Raw genomic sequence first — 16,567 nt, 5'->3', positions numbered from 1 at the left:
GAACAAAAATGGTGAAGTTTTTAGAATGAATGGGCATAGGGTCAAGCATTACTTGGGAAAATTGATGAAAACTACGTTGTGTACTTTTTCATCTCAAATGATGTGATGGTAACCTGCGTCATGCCGCAACGTTAAATCAGGCGCTTCTTGGGAGGCAACCAATGTGTTTTTCTTCTTGTTTTTATTTGATTTTCATTGTAGTATAGGATTGATTTTTGGATTAACTGGTTGTGAGATGCTACAGGATTGTGTTGATGCAGTGCAGGACATAGTGGAAAAAGTGTTCAGGTCTCTGAAGTTGTCAATGCGGACGCACTACATTCAGTGCGCTGGTGGAGGGTGAAATATTGACCTCTCAAAAGTTTGCCACTGCGGTCGCACTACATTTTGTGCGGTTTGTTGTGGACCACTGCGGCCACATGACATTTTGTGTGGACCGCAGTGAGTTGCCTTCTCAAACTTAAATCAAACTGTGTGGTGCGGACCGCAATCAATTATGTGCGGTCCTCATTGGTTGGTAAGACTGGGCCCTAGGTCCTTTTCTATAAATAGGGTGTGAGACCCTCCTGTTACACTTTTCGAACTCTTGACTCTCAGAACCTCTAAAAACACTATTCATCACTTCTTTTACTTGCAATTAACTGCTTGGACTTGTTCATCTTTATTGCTTCTCACATCTGGTAACATCACCTTCTTTTTAGTTGTTTTAATTTTGTTATTTTTCTTTTACTTTTTGTTTTTCTTTCTTCTTATCCTGTTCTCCCCGTATTTCTTTAATTTTGGTAGGTTTAGGTTAGTTATTTTCGTAGGTAATGTGGGCTTAAACAATTAAAATTAGTGGGCAACTACTTAGGTGTTAAAATTGGGCTTAAAGTCAAAACACATGGAACCCTAAGTTAGTGCTGCTTCTGGGCACTCAGTGCGGACCGCTGTCAATTCTGTGCGGTCCGCAGTAACATTCTGTGCGGACCGCATTGCTGATAGTCTTGAATCTGAACCTTAGGACTACAACCGCACTACATTTTGTGCGGTCTGCATTGGTCCCTGTGTGGCCGCACTATATTTTGTGCGGTCTGCATTGCCTGGATACAAAGAGTGGGTAGTAAGAACCCCACCTCTGTGCGGACCACATGGCCATTTTGTGCGGTCCGCATTGGACTTTGTGCGGCCGCACACCATTTTGTGAGGTCCGCACTGTGTGATTTCTGCAATTGTATGTAACCTTTATTCTTCTGCAACTGTGAACTTAATTGAATCTACTGATACTAATAGAGCATACCTGAACTTGTTTGCAGACGATGGTGAAACAAAGGGGCAAGGGCTCTAAACAACAAGGCAGAGGAGAATCCTCCCGGGGAGGGAAACAGAAAATGGTAAGATTGATTGTTCAAGCCCGACAAAACATTAAAAACATGAGGAAGATGATTAAAGTTGCTGATAGGGCCATTGACATGTTTGGCAGTGAGTACGATCCCTCCCGGGAGATATCTTCAGACTCAATCCCAGAGTACATCCCTGACTGGCCGGAGAGAAATAGACTAAGAGACACTTTTCCCACTTCCCCCTCTGCCCAAACGTCAGTAAATGTATCTTCTAGGTCGTCTGAGGCCTTAGCTGAATGCGGTGTGGATGAATACTCCACCTCTCCCACAACTTCATTATCCGGAGAGGGTTCAGTAGGAGATAAAGAGGAAGTAGAAGGATGAGAAGTAGTTGGAGAAGGGGTGAACCTAAAGTGGGGGGTGTTGCTAGAACTAGGAAACCAGAGGTGTGGCAAGACCGATTCATGAGTGAGGTAGCGTAACATAAATTCCAGGAATAATGGCCGGTGAGGAAGTTAATCCCGGAGAGGAGTTTTGTGGATAGAGACTTGCTACCTCACAACCCCAATGTGAGGAGACAGTTTAGAGAGAGAATTAACTAGGAGTACTTTTTGGGTGAATGTGTAGATGTCAATGAGCACTTGATCAAGGAATTCTACACCAACGTTGCCCACATAAAAAAGGGCACAAAAGTGACCAAGGTGCGAAATCTAAAGGTGTTATTTGATGGGAAAACAATAAATAACTATCTTGGCTTTGATGAGGAGGATGAGACCCTATATATGGAGAAGATAGAAATGGGCGAGGAGGTCCGTCCCTAGTTGGAACAGTATCTGGCAATACCAGGTACCACCCCCGTTTGGTTGAATGTGGGCTTCAAGATTCTGAGAAGAAATTTGAACTTCGAGGCAAGGGGGGTGGGAAACACTTGTGTGCAGCAGACTGGACATCACTACTCATAACAACTCCCTCCCTCTGCACCAGGCAATTTTGGTGGCTTCAATCATGGCGGGGTACCCGATAAATGTGGGAAATGTAATGTCTAGGGTAATCACACTTGTAGGCAGTGAGTATGACAGATACTACACTTTCCCCAACTTCTTGACTATGTACTTCCAGGACCTCAAAGTTGAAAAGAGGCTGTTTGATATAAAGGTCAAGGCGAATGCCCCATTCTCGTGGTATAGCATGAAGGGGGATGACAACCCAAAGAGCAAGAACTTCAAGGGAACAACTACTGCTCCGACTGGCCACTCTGAAGAGCCAGTTATGGTAGTGGCTCCTGCTCAGTCTGCCTCCACCTCTACAGACATTCCTCTTGGCCCATCCACCTCAGCAGATCCGGAGATACCCTCTTCCCGAGCTTACCCAGTGACTGCCCACCGATTGAGCCAGGCTCTTCTCAGTATCAACAACTGGATGCAGACAACGTCATCCAAGTTGTCTATCCTTACTACTATAGTAGAGGCTCAATCGACTCCTCTGCCTCCACAAGTCCCACAGTCCATAGAGGATGACCTCAAGGAGATTCTGGCCAATCAAAAGAAAATCTTTGACACTCAGAAGGTGCTCACAGATGTAGTTGATTCACACAACAAGGCTCTCAAGGAGCTTGCTAAGGAGCACAAGAAGTTGAGGAAGACGCAGGCTTCCAAGGAGTACGTAAAGGCGCTGAGGGTTGATGTTGATAGGATGAAGGCAGATCATCTGCCTTTGGACTTATTGCTACATGACCCAGTACCATCAGCTCATCCCCAGCTCGAGCAGTACCAGAATCCTCCCAAGAGGAAGAGGATGATTCTCAGAGCGGACGATGCAGTCATCCAGTTGGCAGACCCACCAGAGGCCTCCTTCAATCAGCCACATGATGCACCTTAGGAGCATGTCCAGGTCCAGGCCCAGGTCCTAGCAGCAAAGCAGCATGCCATAGGGAACCAGTATGAGGTTCCCAAGCACAGTGAGGACCCAGGGATCACTCAGGAGCCTATGCAGGCAGACGAGCCATATGGAGTCTCTATATCCTTTTCCCTTTTCTTTTTGGTGCTTATTTAGTTTAATTAGCATTGGGGACAATGCCAACTTTCATTTGAGGGGGTAGACCCTACTTTTATGGATTTGGATTACTGTATATATTTGACAATTTTTATATTTTCTTTATTTTTCATATTTGGATTGTATATAATTTTAACATTTCATTACATTTATCGTACTTTTATTTTACTTTGGGTCTGTATATAAAGTTATGTTACATTGTACATATTCATCCCATCTATTGTATATTCGACAAATCCCCTGTTGTATATATTTATTTTTACTTTCCACAATGTTTCATTCTTAGCTTCTTATTGATGTTCGTAGCTTCGTTTTTTGAAAGTTTGCAATAAGCCTTTGGTTTTTTTAATGCCACGGTTCTTTCCAAAGGTGGAGTTTGTGTGAACCGGGTGGCTCTTCCCAATGATGGATGACATGACAACCTTCTTAAGGGTTTGAGTCCATTTTTCTTTTTGTTTTTAGTAGTTTGTGGTTAAGGGTGCCTCAAGCAAAGCTTCACTTAGGCCTAGCACATTTGCCTTTGATCTTATGATCAAAAATAAATTGTTGTGTTTAGGATGATAAAAGTCGTGACTTTGAGACTCTTGTGTTGACCGATAATCATCAAGTGGTTTACTCAAATCTTATCTAAGGTCGTTATGGGCCCCTGACTCTGTGTCTTTAGCAACCCCATAGCTTGTGTGGCGAGAAATTGCATTGCAAGTCCAAGTCCCGAGCCATTGGTCTAAAACTTGCACTGAATATTTGTCGAGGCGAAATCCTAAGTGAATTTTGACTTGGGACATGATTATAGGCTCTCCTTGGTCCAAATGATAGCTTGAACACTTTCATAACCTACCAATAATAAGATCCCTAGTCAACTCTGTTGAGCCTTAAACCTTTTTCCTTCAAGAACCATGATACAACCCTATACCCATTCTAAAAGAGACTCTCTCTTGGCACCCGATCTTTCCTTTAGCACATGGAAAAAGTATAAGTTTGGGAGAGAGACGAGGATTGCAAAAAAGTGGTAAAAAGGCACAAAAATGAAGAAAATGAAAGGCAATGAAAAAGAAATAAAAGCAAAAAGATAAAAAGAATGTTCAATGTGAAAAAGAATAAAAAGGGATTCAAGAAAAACAAAGAATGAAAGGTGTGGAAAGTTGAAAAAGGAGAAAAGGTTTAAAATGTATAAGAAAGAGTGATAGTGTGTCTCTCTAACCCCTTAGAAAGAAGTGAAATGACTCAAAGAGTCAAGGGAATGTGTGCCAAATGAAACAAAAGAAGTGCTTAAGGGAAGATGGAACCTACTTAGACCAAACATTACCTACCCTAAACCAAAAGCCTTCACTATGTCTCCACAAAAGCCCTATATGATCTTGAGTTGAATGAAACTTACATTAGTGGTGATTCACATAAGGGGCAAACATATGGTACTTAGAGCCAGACTCGTGACTTTTCCTTGAGAGAGATGAGTGATTTTTCATTAACCTCGTTCTGAGTGCCACTATTCTAAAGGTGAGGTTTGCTTAGGGAGAGTTAAAGATGTATGAGTTTGGGTTCCACAATGACCAAAGTAATAGAAAAAGTTCTTTGATGTGTTGAGTCAACTCTTGATGCTCTTGTGTCGCACTTAGTCCATGGTGTTTCAAGGAGTAAATGTTGTTAATTATTCATTTGTATTGAGGGCAATTGTTAGTCCCAATTGATTCTAGATGAGGCTACTTTAGCACAACTAAATTTTCTGGGATTTTCACTTGAGGGGTGAGTCTTATTTTATTGCTTGAGGACAAGCAAAAGCTTAAGTTTGGGGGAGTTGATAATTAGGGATTTTGCTATATTTTATACTCCTTCTTGCTTAAGTGTTGATTAGAAATATGTACAAAATAGTCTCAAAGGCTCACAATTTGTGCTTGACTATAGGTTTGATCAACAAAGTGACAAGATGTCAAAGATCAGCTCAAAAAGGAGTGAAACTTGCACAAATATCAAGGCAAGACAAGGCTAGTGCGGCTGCACACCATTCTGTGCGATCCGCACAAGTGAGGTTCAGAGAGCATACAACTTAGGCAAATCAGACAATGCGGTCACATGGGATTTAATGCGGTCTGCACTGAAGTTACTGCGGCCGCACTCGATTTAGTGCGGTCCGCACAACCAAGGATTAGAGAGTTGCTATTTTCGGAGATTGAATCCATTGCGGTCCGCGCTCCATTTCATGCGGACCGCACTAGAGGCCATCGCGGCCACAGTCCATCCTGTGCGTTCCGCATTGCCCCAGTTCAGAGAGTTCGATTTTCAAGTCTAGAGCCTTAGTGCGACCGCACGTGATTTTGTGCGGTCCTCACTAGCCCCGTAGTGGGATTTTTGTCTAGATTTTTCAGCTTAGTATAAATAGCTTCTTTTCTCATTTTAGGTTATCAGATAGTTTTAGCTGAGAGCTGCGCTCGTGGGTTTGAATATTTTAGCTATTTTGGGCAATTTTATCTACAGTTTCAACATTGAATCTTCTTGTTTATGTTAATAATTAATTAATATGAGTTTTTCTTCATCTATTTCTTGATTTTCTTCTTTAATTATGAGCAGCTAAACCCATAAGCTAGAAGTGTGGGTAAGTGATGGGTCTTGTGTTTTAGGGCTAGATTGACTATGAGTGTTTGATATTTGGGCTAAGTTCATGTTTAATTGCTGAATTAGTGGTTGCAAACACTAGTTTGTGTTTAGTTGACTTGAGCTCTTCTTGAGAAAGAGAGCTTGAGTCTATGAAATTGGTCCAACAAGGAATTAGGGCGTACTCAAGAGATTGATAGCCCCAATTAAAGGGTTAAATCTCGAGAGAGTAATACCCGACTTGAACCTTGATTGCTTGTGCAAATTTGCATACCCAATTGGTGTTGGGAAAGTCAATTTGGACAAAATCACTTGAACTACCGAGAGGTTTAGAGTGGGTAAAATCGTGCAACGGTTATATCACACTCTCCAAATATGTCAATCGTGCCTTAGACTCAAGTATCTGTCAATTGACCACCTAGGCAAAAGTCACTACCCTATTGCCTTTTAAACTATTTGAACAACCCACAACATTTTACTCTTAACTTATTCTAGTTTAATTTACCAGTGTAGTTTGATAAAAGTAGAAGTAAATCAAAAATCCAAAAATATTTATAAGTGTAATTTGGAACACATACCCAATTCTAAATTAGATAGATACCCGACTCCAACATCTAGCTCTCTGTGAAAATCGATCCCGACCCTAAATCGGGTAAAAGCTGCTTCGACCCTCTTTCGCTACTCAATAGTAGTGCATTGTAGGTCGTGATCAGTAATCTTATAAGTTATCTTTTCTAGTAGTTGGTTACATTCCATCTTGTACCATTTCATAGAAGAGAGGGGTAAGCCAAGATACCTCATAGGCAAAGTTCCTTGGACAAAACCTGTCAGTACAAGTATCTCCTCCTGTTCTTATCAAGTGATCCCAACTAAAAAAATGCTTGATTTTCCAGTATTTGCCACCAATCCTATGACTCTGTTAAAGTGATCTAATACTTCCACGATTCTCTATATTGATTTCCTGTCTCTCTTACAGAAGATCATTAGATCATCTGCAAAGATCAGGTGAGTAAGCTTCAAACTCCTGCACATAGGGTGAAACTTGAAATTTAGTAGTTCCCCCGTTCTCTTCAAAGTTCTGGATAGATACTCCACAACAAATACAAACAATAGAGCTTAAAGTGGATCCCCCTGTCTAAGCCCTCCCCTTCCATCAAAATATCCATAGTTTTCCCCATTCACATTAACTTAAAATTTTGTAGTGGTAATATAAATCATAATCAAAGCAACAAAAGAATTTGGGAAACCATAACCAATTAATGCTTCCTCTACAAAGTCCCAACTAACTATATCATATGCTTTATTCAAGTCAATATTCATGAGACATCTAGGTGGTGTCTTTCTATTATAATATCTCAGTAGGTCATGATAAATCAGGACATTATGAACCAGTGATCTACCCTCCATGAAAGCTACTTGAGTGTCTGTGATCAAATATTTGAGTGCTTCTTTCAGCCTAATACATATCACCTTTGATATACATTTATACATCACATTACGACAATATATTGGTCTGAATTGACTTGCAGACTAAGGTTCTGGTACTTTAGGGATCAGAGCAATTAGGGTGGAATTAATCTGCCTTAGTAACTTACCATTTCTAAGGAATTTCAATACAACATTAGTCACCTCCTCCCCTACAATATGGAAAGCTTTCCTAAAAAAATCATTTCCATATCCATCTGGACATGAACTTTTGTTAACATCAATACTAAACATGGCCGTTTTCACATCTTTCTCTATGTAGTCCCTTACTAGTTTTAGTTGTGTAGCCACTGTAAGGGTATGCACACTGTTCAGAAAGCTATTAAAAGCTTTGATTTTGCACATTTTCTTCCTTCTCAATAACTCTTTGTAGAAATCCACAAAGATACTAGCCGTGGTCTCTGAATTTGTTTGCATTATACCTTCATTATCCTTTATTTGTACTATTGCTTGTTGAAGCTTTCTAGGTTTAATAACAGCATAGAAATATCTTGTATTGTCATCCCCCAATTTTATCCATGTTGATTTGCTTCTTTGTTGAAGAAACACTTCTGTTAGATATGAAGATCTTCCAAACTCTTGGAACTTTGCTCTTTCCTACTCTTGTATTTCCTGGTCTATTGGATCCCTCTGCAATGGAAGTTGAGCCTTTATTAACTCATCATTTGCCTCTGCAACTACAATTAGTATATCCCTGAAATGCTTCCAATTTAATTCCAATAGTGCTTGCTTTAAATATTTCAGTTTCTTCACTACTTGTAGCATGGTGCATCCCTCTGTAGAAGTTTGCCAAACTGTTTCAACTCTGGACAAAAATTCTGGATGGCATGACCATACATTTCAGTATTCAAAAGGTCTATTTGGTTTCTTCCTAACCTGAATTTTTTCTATCTTTACTGGGCAATGATCACTAATCCCTTCAAGTTGATATATAGCTGTGAAGTCAGGCATGATATTCAACTATTCATTATTTACAAAAACTCAATTAGTCTTTGAGTATACCCTATTATTACCTAGTTTATCACTCCATGTGTGTCTGCTTCCTTTTGGTGGAAGCTCATTCAGTTCACAAGAATCTATATATTGCTGAAAATCAGTTACCTCAGCCATTGTAACTGGATTTCCACCTATCCCGTCATTTATATTCAATACTGAATTGAAATCTCCCATTACAAGCCAAGGCATGGTATTCCCCTGGTGAATAGTCTCTAAATATTCCCACAGCTCCTTTCTGTCTTCTTTTGTGTTGTAAGCATACACTACAATCAACAAAAATGCCATACTGATAGAAGTACGTATCACTTTACAAGCAATTGACTGAGCATTGCCACTCAAGTAGGTCACTTAAAAGTAATCTGGCCTCCATACTACCATAATCCTCCCATTGTAATGATATTCCAAATTGGTGACATAATTCCACCCACTAAATATTCTGTTAGCTATCTCTTTAATTTTGTTTGTCTTAATCTTGGTTTCAACTAATCCCAGTAATCCAATGCTTTCATTATTGCAAAGGATATTTACTTCCCTTTGCTTATTAGGTCCATTTAGGCCCCTTATGTTCTAACATAGCAAATTATTTATTCTCTGAGAGAGGAATTGGAGTGCCTCCCTCATTTATCTCTACCTAGTTTTTTCTTTTCTCCATTGGTTCTGCCCTGTTAAGGGCTTGAAAAGAGTTATGTTCCTGTATCTGTTGAGCTTGCCTCACTGTTTTCTTATTGGTATCATAGGAGTAACCCAACATGTTTTTCTCTTCTGTGGCTATTGAACTTGCATATTTTGCCTGTTCCTACTATCCATGTCCTTTATTTTGTCACCTCTTTAGCCTTGTCACTAGGTTCTTGTTTGGAACCTTCTTTATCCATCTTTCCTATGTTTTGGTGCTACCTTCTATCTGTTCTTCCACTTGTTTATCTAGTGACTTTGCTGTTGCTTGTTTTTTACTACAAGCCTACTCACTGTCTCCATATTTGCTGCAATATTTGCACAATATGGGCTTCCAGTTATACCGGACCTGCTGCTCCACCAGGTTTCCTTTCTCAGACCTAAACATTACCTTCTCAGGCAGTGGTGTGTCAATAACCACCTCTATAAGTAATCTGGAAAAGTTCAACCCCAATTTACTCTCAGTATGTTGATCTACCATTAGTGGTTTACCAATTAGGCAACCAATCTTACTAAGACCTTTAGGGCTCCAATATTTGAAGTCAAGCCCCGACAATTTCACCCATATGGGAACTGAGTGCAACTCTTCTCTGGAAAACTCCATATCTGCTATCCAGGATTTCACTATGAACGGTTTATTATCAAAGTGATAAATCCCTCCCTCTATAACCTCATTCTTCCCTACTTCTGAATCAAATCTAACTAATATGATACCATTTTTAGCATGGAAATCTTATTTATTCCATTTTAGACCACATCCTTTGTATGAAACCATTCAGCACAGAAAAAGGGGGATGTGTCCCAAGCACATAACAAACAACATCATTTTTCCAATACAATGTTTTAGTACTAATGTCATCTGCTTCAATTTTACAAACATGAATCTCACCATGCATTTCCGGAGCAACATAGTCAAGTTTGAACCCAACATTTGAAATCTTTGATATGTCAAAGTTGTCCCAAATTGAGGTTCGTTTTGTCAATTCTGCTTCCACTTCAGCTTCATCTGCCCATGATATCTTTCCAGTCCCCCAATTGCACTTTCCATCACTGTAGCACTCTCCAAATTACTCAATTCCACACTAGGCCTAGCTTGATTTCCTTTTGCTTTCACATGTGTTGCTTGCGCCATGGATGCTTGTGCCATTAGAGCTTTCTGAGAGGGGATGCGAGCTCTCTTTCCTGCCATGGATGGCGTATGTGTTAACCTACGTCGAGAGAGTATCGTATCGTGCGCCTCTCATATTCCGCCCTCTATTCTTAACATACCCACACATTTGTTTGGTGAAGGTTTTATTATTTAATTATAATTTAGTTCTTTTACCCTGCAATACATATATTTTCAAACCCCGGTGAAAATACAACAGAGTTATAAAAGGTTCAAGAATAGTAGAAAAATAAAAATCCACCAAAGCAATTCATCTTAATGTCACGTCCTTAGTCGTTAACTAAGTACACGTTCGACACTTGACAAATAGCTCAAAATCTTGTACAATCTGCTCACATTCATGCTATGCCAAGTCGGCCTTACTATACTCAAGATCGCTAAGCAATGATGGCAGACACCATCAAGGATAAAAATCAGGCATCAAACCAAGATCGTGCCAAAGCAATGATATTCCTACGCCATCACCTTGATGAGGGTCTGAAAATGGAATATCTCACTATTAAAGATCCAGTCATACTGTGGAATAATTTGAAAGATAGATATGACCACCTGAAGATGGTCGTTCTTCCACAGGCACGTTATGATTGGACTCATCTAAGGCTACAAGATTTTAAATCTATCAGTGAGTATAATTCTGCTATGTTCAGAATTATTTCCCAATTGAAATTATGTGGTGATAATATTACTGATCATGATATGTTGGAGAAAACTTTCACCACTTTTCATGCCTCGAATATGCTCCTGCAGCAGCAATATCGAGAGATGGGATTTAAAAAGTATTCTGAACTTATCTCACATCTTCTTATAGCAGAGCAACATAATGGGCTATTAATGAAAAATCATGAAAGCCGACCTATTGGTTCTTGTCCATTCCCTGAAGTGAATGAGACGAACTTCCACCAAGCTAAACGTGGAAGAGGTCGTGGCCCCAGTCGTGGTCATGGCCGTGGTCGGGGAAGAAACCCCAATCATGGTAATAATAATGCACCAAAGAAGCCTCCTCACCACCAGCAGTGGAAAAGGAAGGAACAAAAGCATGAAGCGGTGCAAGCGCCAAATGCAGAAAATGCATGCTATAGATGTGGAGGAAAAGGGCACTGGTCACGTACTTGTCGTACGCCAAAGCACCTGGTTGAGCTTTATCAAGCCTCCCTGAAGAAGACAGAGAAAAATGCTGAAGCAAATTTTATTTCTGAAGATAATTTAGACTTCATGCATTTGGATGTAGCTGATTACTTTGCACTCCCAGAAGGAGAAACAAGTCATGTAATCGGTAGTGAATCTGTAGAAATGTAAATATTTTAATTTTTGTTGTTTGTAATAGATAGTATGGTTATGTAATTGTTGTACATAAATAAATGTTATGATTTGATAATAATGTTTACTATAATATATTTTATTTATGTTATTTTGAAGAATATGGATAATCCTCAAATTATGTTTGGATCAAAGACAAATCATGAAGATATTTGTGTTATTGATAGTGGAACAACTCATGCCATATTCAACGATCAGAAATACTTTTCTTATTTGCATAAGGAAAAAGCAAATGTTTCAACAATTTCTGGTAATATAAGTTTGATTGAAGGCTCCGGAAGAGCCATAATATTTCTGTCTAAGGGAACAAAACTTATTATAGACAATGCATTGTTCTCCTCCAAGTCCCGAAGAAACTTGTTGAGTTTTATAGATATCCGCCGAAATGGGTATCATGTTGAGACAATAGATGAAATGAACAGGGAATATCTTTGTATTACAAAGAATATTTCTGGCCAGAAATGCATTGTAGAAAAGTTACCAACTTTATCTTCTGGCTTATACTATTCAAAAATTAGTACAATTGAAGCACACTCTATCGTAAACCAGAAGTTTACGGATTCAAATACTTTTGTGCTTTGGCATGGCCGTTTGGGCCATCCTGGATCAATAATGATGAGACGAATTACTGAAAATTCGAGTGGGCATCCATTAAAGAACTTGAAGATTCTTACAAATGACGAATTTTCTTGTGATACTTGTTATCAAGGAAAAATGATCACTAGACCATCACCAATGAAGGTTGGTATTGAATCCCCTGCCTTTTTAGAGCGTATATATGGGGATATATGTGGACCTATTCACCCACCAATTGGGTTATTTAGATATTTTATGGTCCTAATAGATGCATCTTCAAGATGGTCTGATGTGTGCCTACTATCATCTCGCAACCTGACGTTTGCAAAGCTATTAGCCCAAATAATTCGATTAAGGGCACAATTCCCAGATTATCCTATAAAGGCTATTCGCCTTGATAATGCTAGAGAATTCTCATCTCAAGCTTTTGATGATTATTGTCTATCCATTGGGATAAAAGTTGAACATCCTGTAGCTTATGTTCATACTCAAAATGGCCTTGTAGAGTCATTTATTAAACGCTTGCAATTGATAGCAAGACCACTACTTATGAAAACAAAATTGCCCACTACTGCTTGGGGCCATGCTATCTTGCATGCAACATCACTTATCCGTCTCAGACCGACACATTATAATAAATATTCTCCGTCACAATTAGTTTTTGGTCATGAACCAAATATTACCCATCTACGAATTTTCGGATGTGCTGTATATGTGCCAGTAGCACCACCACAACGTAGTAAGATGGGACCACAAATAAGGATAGGAATATATGTTGGGTTTGAATCACCCTCTATTATTCGCTATCTTCAACCATTGACAGAAGATTTATTTACTACTCGATTTGCAGATTGTCGGTTTGATGAAACAAATTTTCCACAATTAGGGGGAGAGAAAAAGGAAATCAAAAGAGAAATTGTGTGGAAAATTTCATCATTATCTCACTTTGATCCCCGTACCCCTATATGTAATCAGGAGGTCCAGAAGATCATCCATTTACAGAATATAGCAAATCAAATGCCAGACGCATTTACTGATTTGAAAAGGATAACTAAGTCACATATCCCAGCAGAGAATGTGCCTATCCGAATTGATGTCCCAGTAGGACCATCTACTAGCATGAGAGCTAGTGAACCTAAAGCACGCCTGAAGCGTGGTAGGCCTTTGGGTTCTAAGGATCGAAATCCTCGAAAAAGAAAATCGACAAATGATCAAAACGATACTATGAAGGGATCCCCTGAAGAGACCCAAAATCTGATTAGTTCTGAGATTCCTGAAGAAATCAATGAACCTGAAGCTCATGTGAGTGAGGAACTTTTAATAAGTTCGAACGGTGATGGGATTAATTTAAATCGATTTGAAATAGTGGTGGATAATATTTTTGCATATAATGTTGCACTTAATATTATGCAAGATAGTGAGGATCTTGAACCTCGATCTGTCGAAGAATGTCGACAAAGATCTGATTGGCCAAAATGGCAAGAGGCAATTCAATCGGAATTGAAGTCACTTGCTAAAAGAGAGGTCTTTGGACCAGTAGTCCAAACACCTGCTGGTATAAAACCAGTTGGTCATAAATGGGTTTTTGTGCGAAAAAGGAATGATAAAAATGAAGTTGAAAGATACAAAGCTCGCCTTGTTGCACAAGGATTCTCACAACGACCTGGAGTCGATTTTGATGAAACATATTCACCTGTTATGGATGCCATAACATTTCGATATCTCATCAGTTTAGCACTACATGAAAAGCTTGAAATACATCTAATGGATGTAGTTACAGCTTATCTGTACGGTTCACTTGATAATGAAATTTATATGAAAATCCCTGAAGGATTTAAAATGCCTGAAGCAAAATCTCAGGAAATGTATTCAATCAGATTACAAAGATCTTTGTACGGTTTAAAGCAATCTGGGCGCATGTGGTATAATCGCCTTAGTGAATATTTGCTGAAAGAAGGTTACATAAATGATGTTATTTGTCCATGTATTTTTATAAAGAAAATGGCATCAGAATTTGTTATACTTGCTGTTTATGTTGATGACATAAATCTTGTTGGAACTCCAGAAGAGCTCCAAAAGGCAATTGAATATCTTAAGAAAGAATTTGAGATGAAAGATCTTGGAAAGACAAAACTTTGTCTTGGTCTGCAAATTGAACATTTAGCAGACGGGATCTTTATCCATCAATCTGCCTATACAGAAAGGGTCTTAAAACGCTTTTACATGGACAAAGCGCACCCATTGAGTACACCAATGGTTGTTCGATCACTTGAAGTGAATAAGGATTTGTTCCGACCTCCAGAAGAGGACGAGGAACTCCTTGGTCCCGAAGTACCCTATCTCAGTGCAATTGGTGCACTAATGTATCTTGCTAATGCTACAAGGCCTGACATAGCATTTTCTGTTAATTTACTAGCAAGATATAGTTCTTCTCCTACACGGAGACATTGGAACGGGATTAAGCATATATTGCGATATTTAAAGGGAACTCTTGATATGGGTTTGTTTTATGCTAACAAAGATAGTGCAGACCTTGTTGGTTATGCAGATGCAGGTTATTTATCTGATCCCCATAAAGCTCGATCTCAAACCGGCTACGTATTTACATATGGAGGTACTATCATATCATGGCGCTCCACAAAGCAATCTATTGTTGCTACTTCTTCAAATCACGCTGAGATAATAGCTATTCATGAAGCAAGTAGGGAATGCGTATGGTTGAGATCAATAATTCATTTTATTCGAGAAAAATGTGGTTTGGAATGTGAGAAAAGACCCACAATTTTATACGAAGACAATGCTGCATGCATAGCCCAATTGAAGGGAGGATTTATAAAAGGAGATAGAACGAAGCACATTTCACCAAAATTATTCTACACACACGATCTTCAGAAAAGTGGTGACATTGATGTGCAACAAATCCGTTCAAGTGATAATCCAGCAGATTTATTCACTAAATCTTTGCCAACTTCAACTTTTGAGAAGATGGTATACAAGATTGGAATGCGGAGACTCAAATATTTGAAACAAGGTTTTCATCAGGGGGAGTAAAATACGCGATGCACTCTTTTTCCCTTACTAAGGTTTTTTCCCATGGGGTTTTCCTTATAAGGTTTTTAATGAGGCACCTAGCAATGCGTCTTACTAAATATGTGTACTCTTTTTCCTTCACTGGGATTTTTTCCCACGTGGTTTTTCCTAGTAAGGTTTTAATGAGGCACATTATCTTTTAATGAATATCCAAGGGGAGTGTTATAAATATATTATATTATGGATGTTCATTTAGTACTCTGTTGTAAATAAGCTTCTTGAAGAAGCTTATCCATATGGGACTCCACCGTAAATATGTTTATCTATTTAGTACTCTATTGGAAATAAGCTTCCTCAAGAAGCTTATCACTTCAGTACCCGGTTATGGATAAATATTATCCCCGGTAGAAGATTATCCATACCGGGTATAATAAGCTTATCCTTTCAGTACCCAGTTATGGATAAACATTACCCCCGGTAGAAGATTATCCATACCAGGTATAATAAGCTTATCCTTTCAGTACCCAGTTATGGATAAACATTAACCCCGGTAGAATATTATCCATACCGGGTATAATAAGCTTATCCTTTCAGTACCCAGTTATGGATAAACATTACCCCCAGTAGAAGATTATCCATATCTGGTATAATAAGCTTATCCTTTCAGTACTCCGTTATGGATAAACATTGCTCTCAGTAGAAGATTATCCATATCTGGTATAGTAGCAACTTACACAACAACTTCCTTTCTTCTATAAATAGAAGAGATTTCAGTTCATTATGTACATCAGTTTGAATTCGAATAATATATCAGTTTCTCTCTATAGTTGTCTTTACTTTACAGTCTTTATTTTATAACACTATACACAGAGTAAACTAATTATGATACTACATATCTTATTCTATATACAAGAAGTAAAGTAATTATAAGATACTGCCTACAAGGAAATATACAATATAAAAAAATCGATCTACATCTAAGGCTGTATTGTGGCCCGGGACCGCGGGCCTAACGGGCCGATTCAACCGGGCCTGGGCTCTAATGGTGTAAAAGCCTGTGTGGGCCGGTTCAAGACATTTAGCCCGTGAGCCCGGGACCGGCAGGCGGGCCTGGGCCGGTTCAACCGGGCCCAACGGGCTCCAACGGCTAATTTTTTTTTTAAAAAAACCAACGGTCAGATTTTTAAAATCTAGCCATTGGCCTTCAAAATTTATCCGTTGGCCACTTTAAAAAATAGCCATTTGGCCCCCAAACTTTTCTTTAACCCCAAACTTTTTATAATTACACTTTTTCCCAATTCTCAACTATAAATACTCCCCCATTCTTTCATTTTTACGCACAAAATCATCAATCTCTCTC

The 16,567-nt window shown here is 39.0% G+C and overlaps 1 protein-coding gene across 1 annotated transcript; it reads right to left on the bottom strand.

Moving 5' to 3' along the window:
• Positions 1-7,493: 7,493 nt before the first annotated feature.
• LOC138880762 (uncharacterized) lies at positions 7,494-9,720 on the bottom strand. The gene is made up of 4 exons (XM_070160935.1): positions 9,411-9,720; positions 8,462-8,707; positions 8,050-8,266; positions 7,494-7,911 (listed from the first exon to the last, which is right to left on the bottom strand). The coding sequence occupies exons 1-4, from the start codon at positions 9,718-9,720 to the stop codon at positions 7,494-7,496; spliced, it is 1,191 nt and encodes a 396-aa protein (XP_070017036.1).
• Positions 9,721-16,567: the final 6,847 nt, after the last annotated feature.

The sequence above is a fragment of the Nicotiana sylvestris genome, chromosome 11 (assembly GCF_000393655.2).
Source record: "Nicotiana sylvestris chromosome 11, ASM39365v2, whole genome shotgun sequence".
NCBI lineage: Eukaryota > Viridiplantae > Streptophyta > Magnoliopsida > Solanales > Solanaceae > Nicotiana > Nicotiana sylvestris.
Note: the sequence above shows the minus strand (reverse complement) of the source record. Positions and strands in the feature narration are given on the sequence as shown.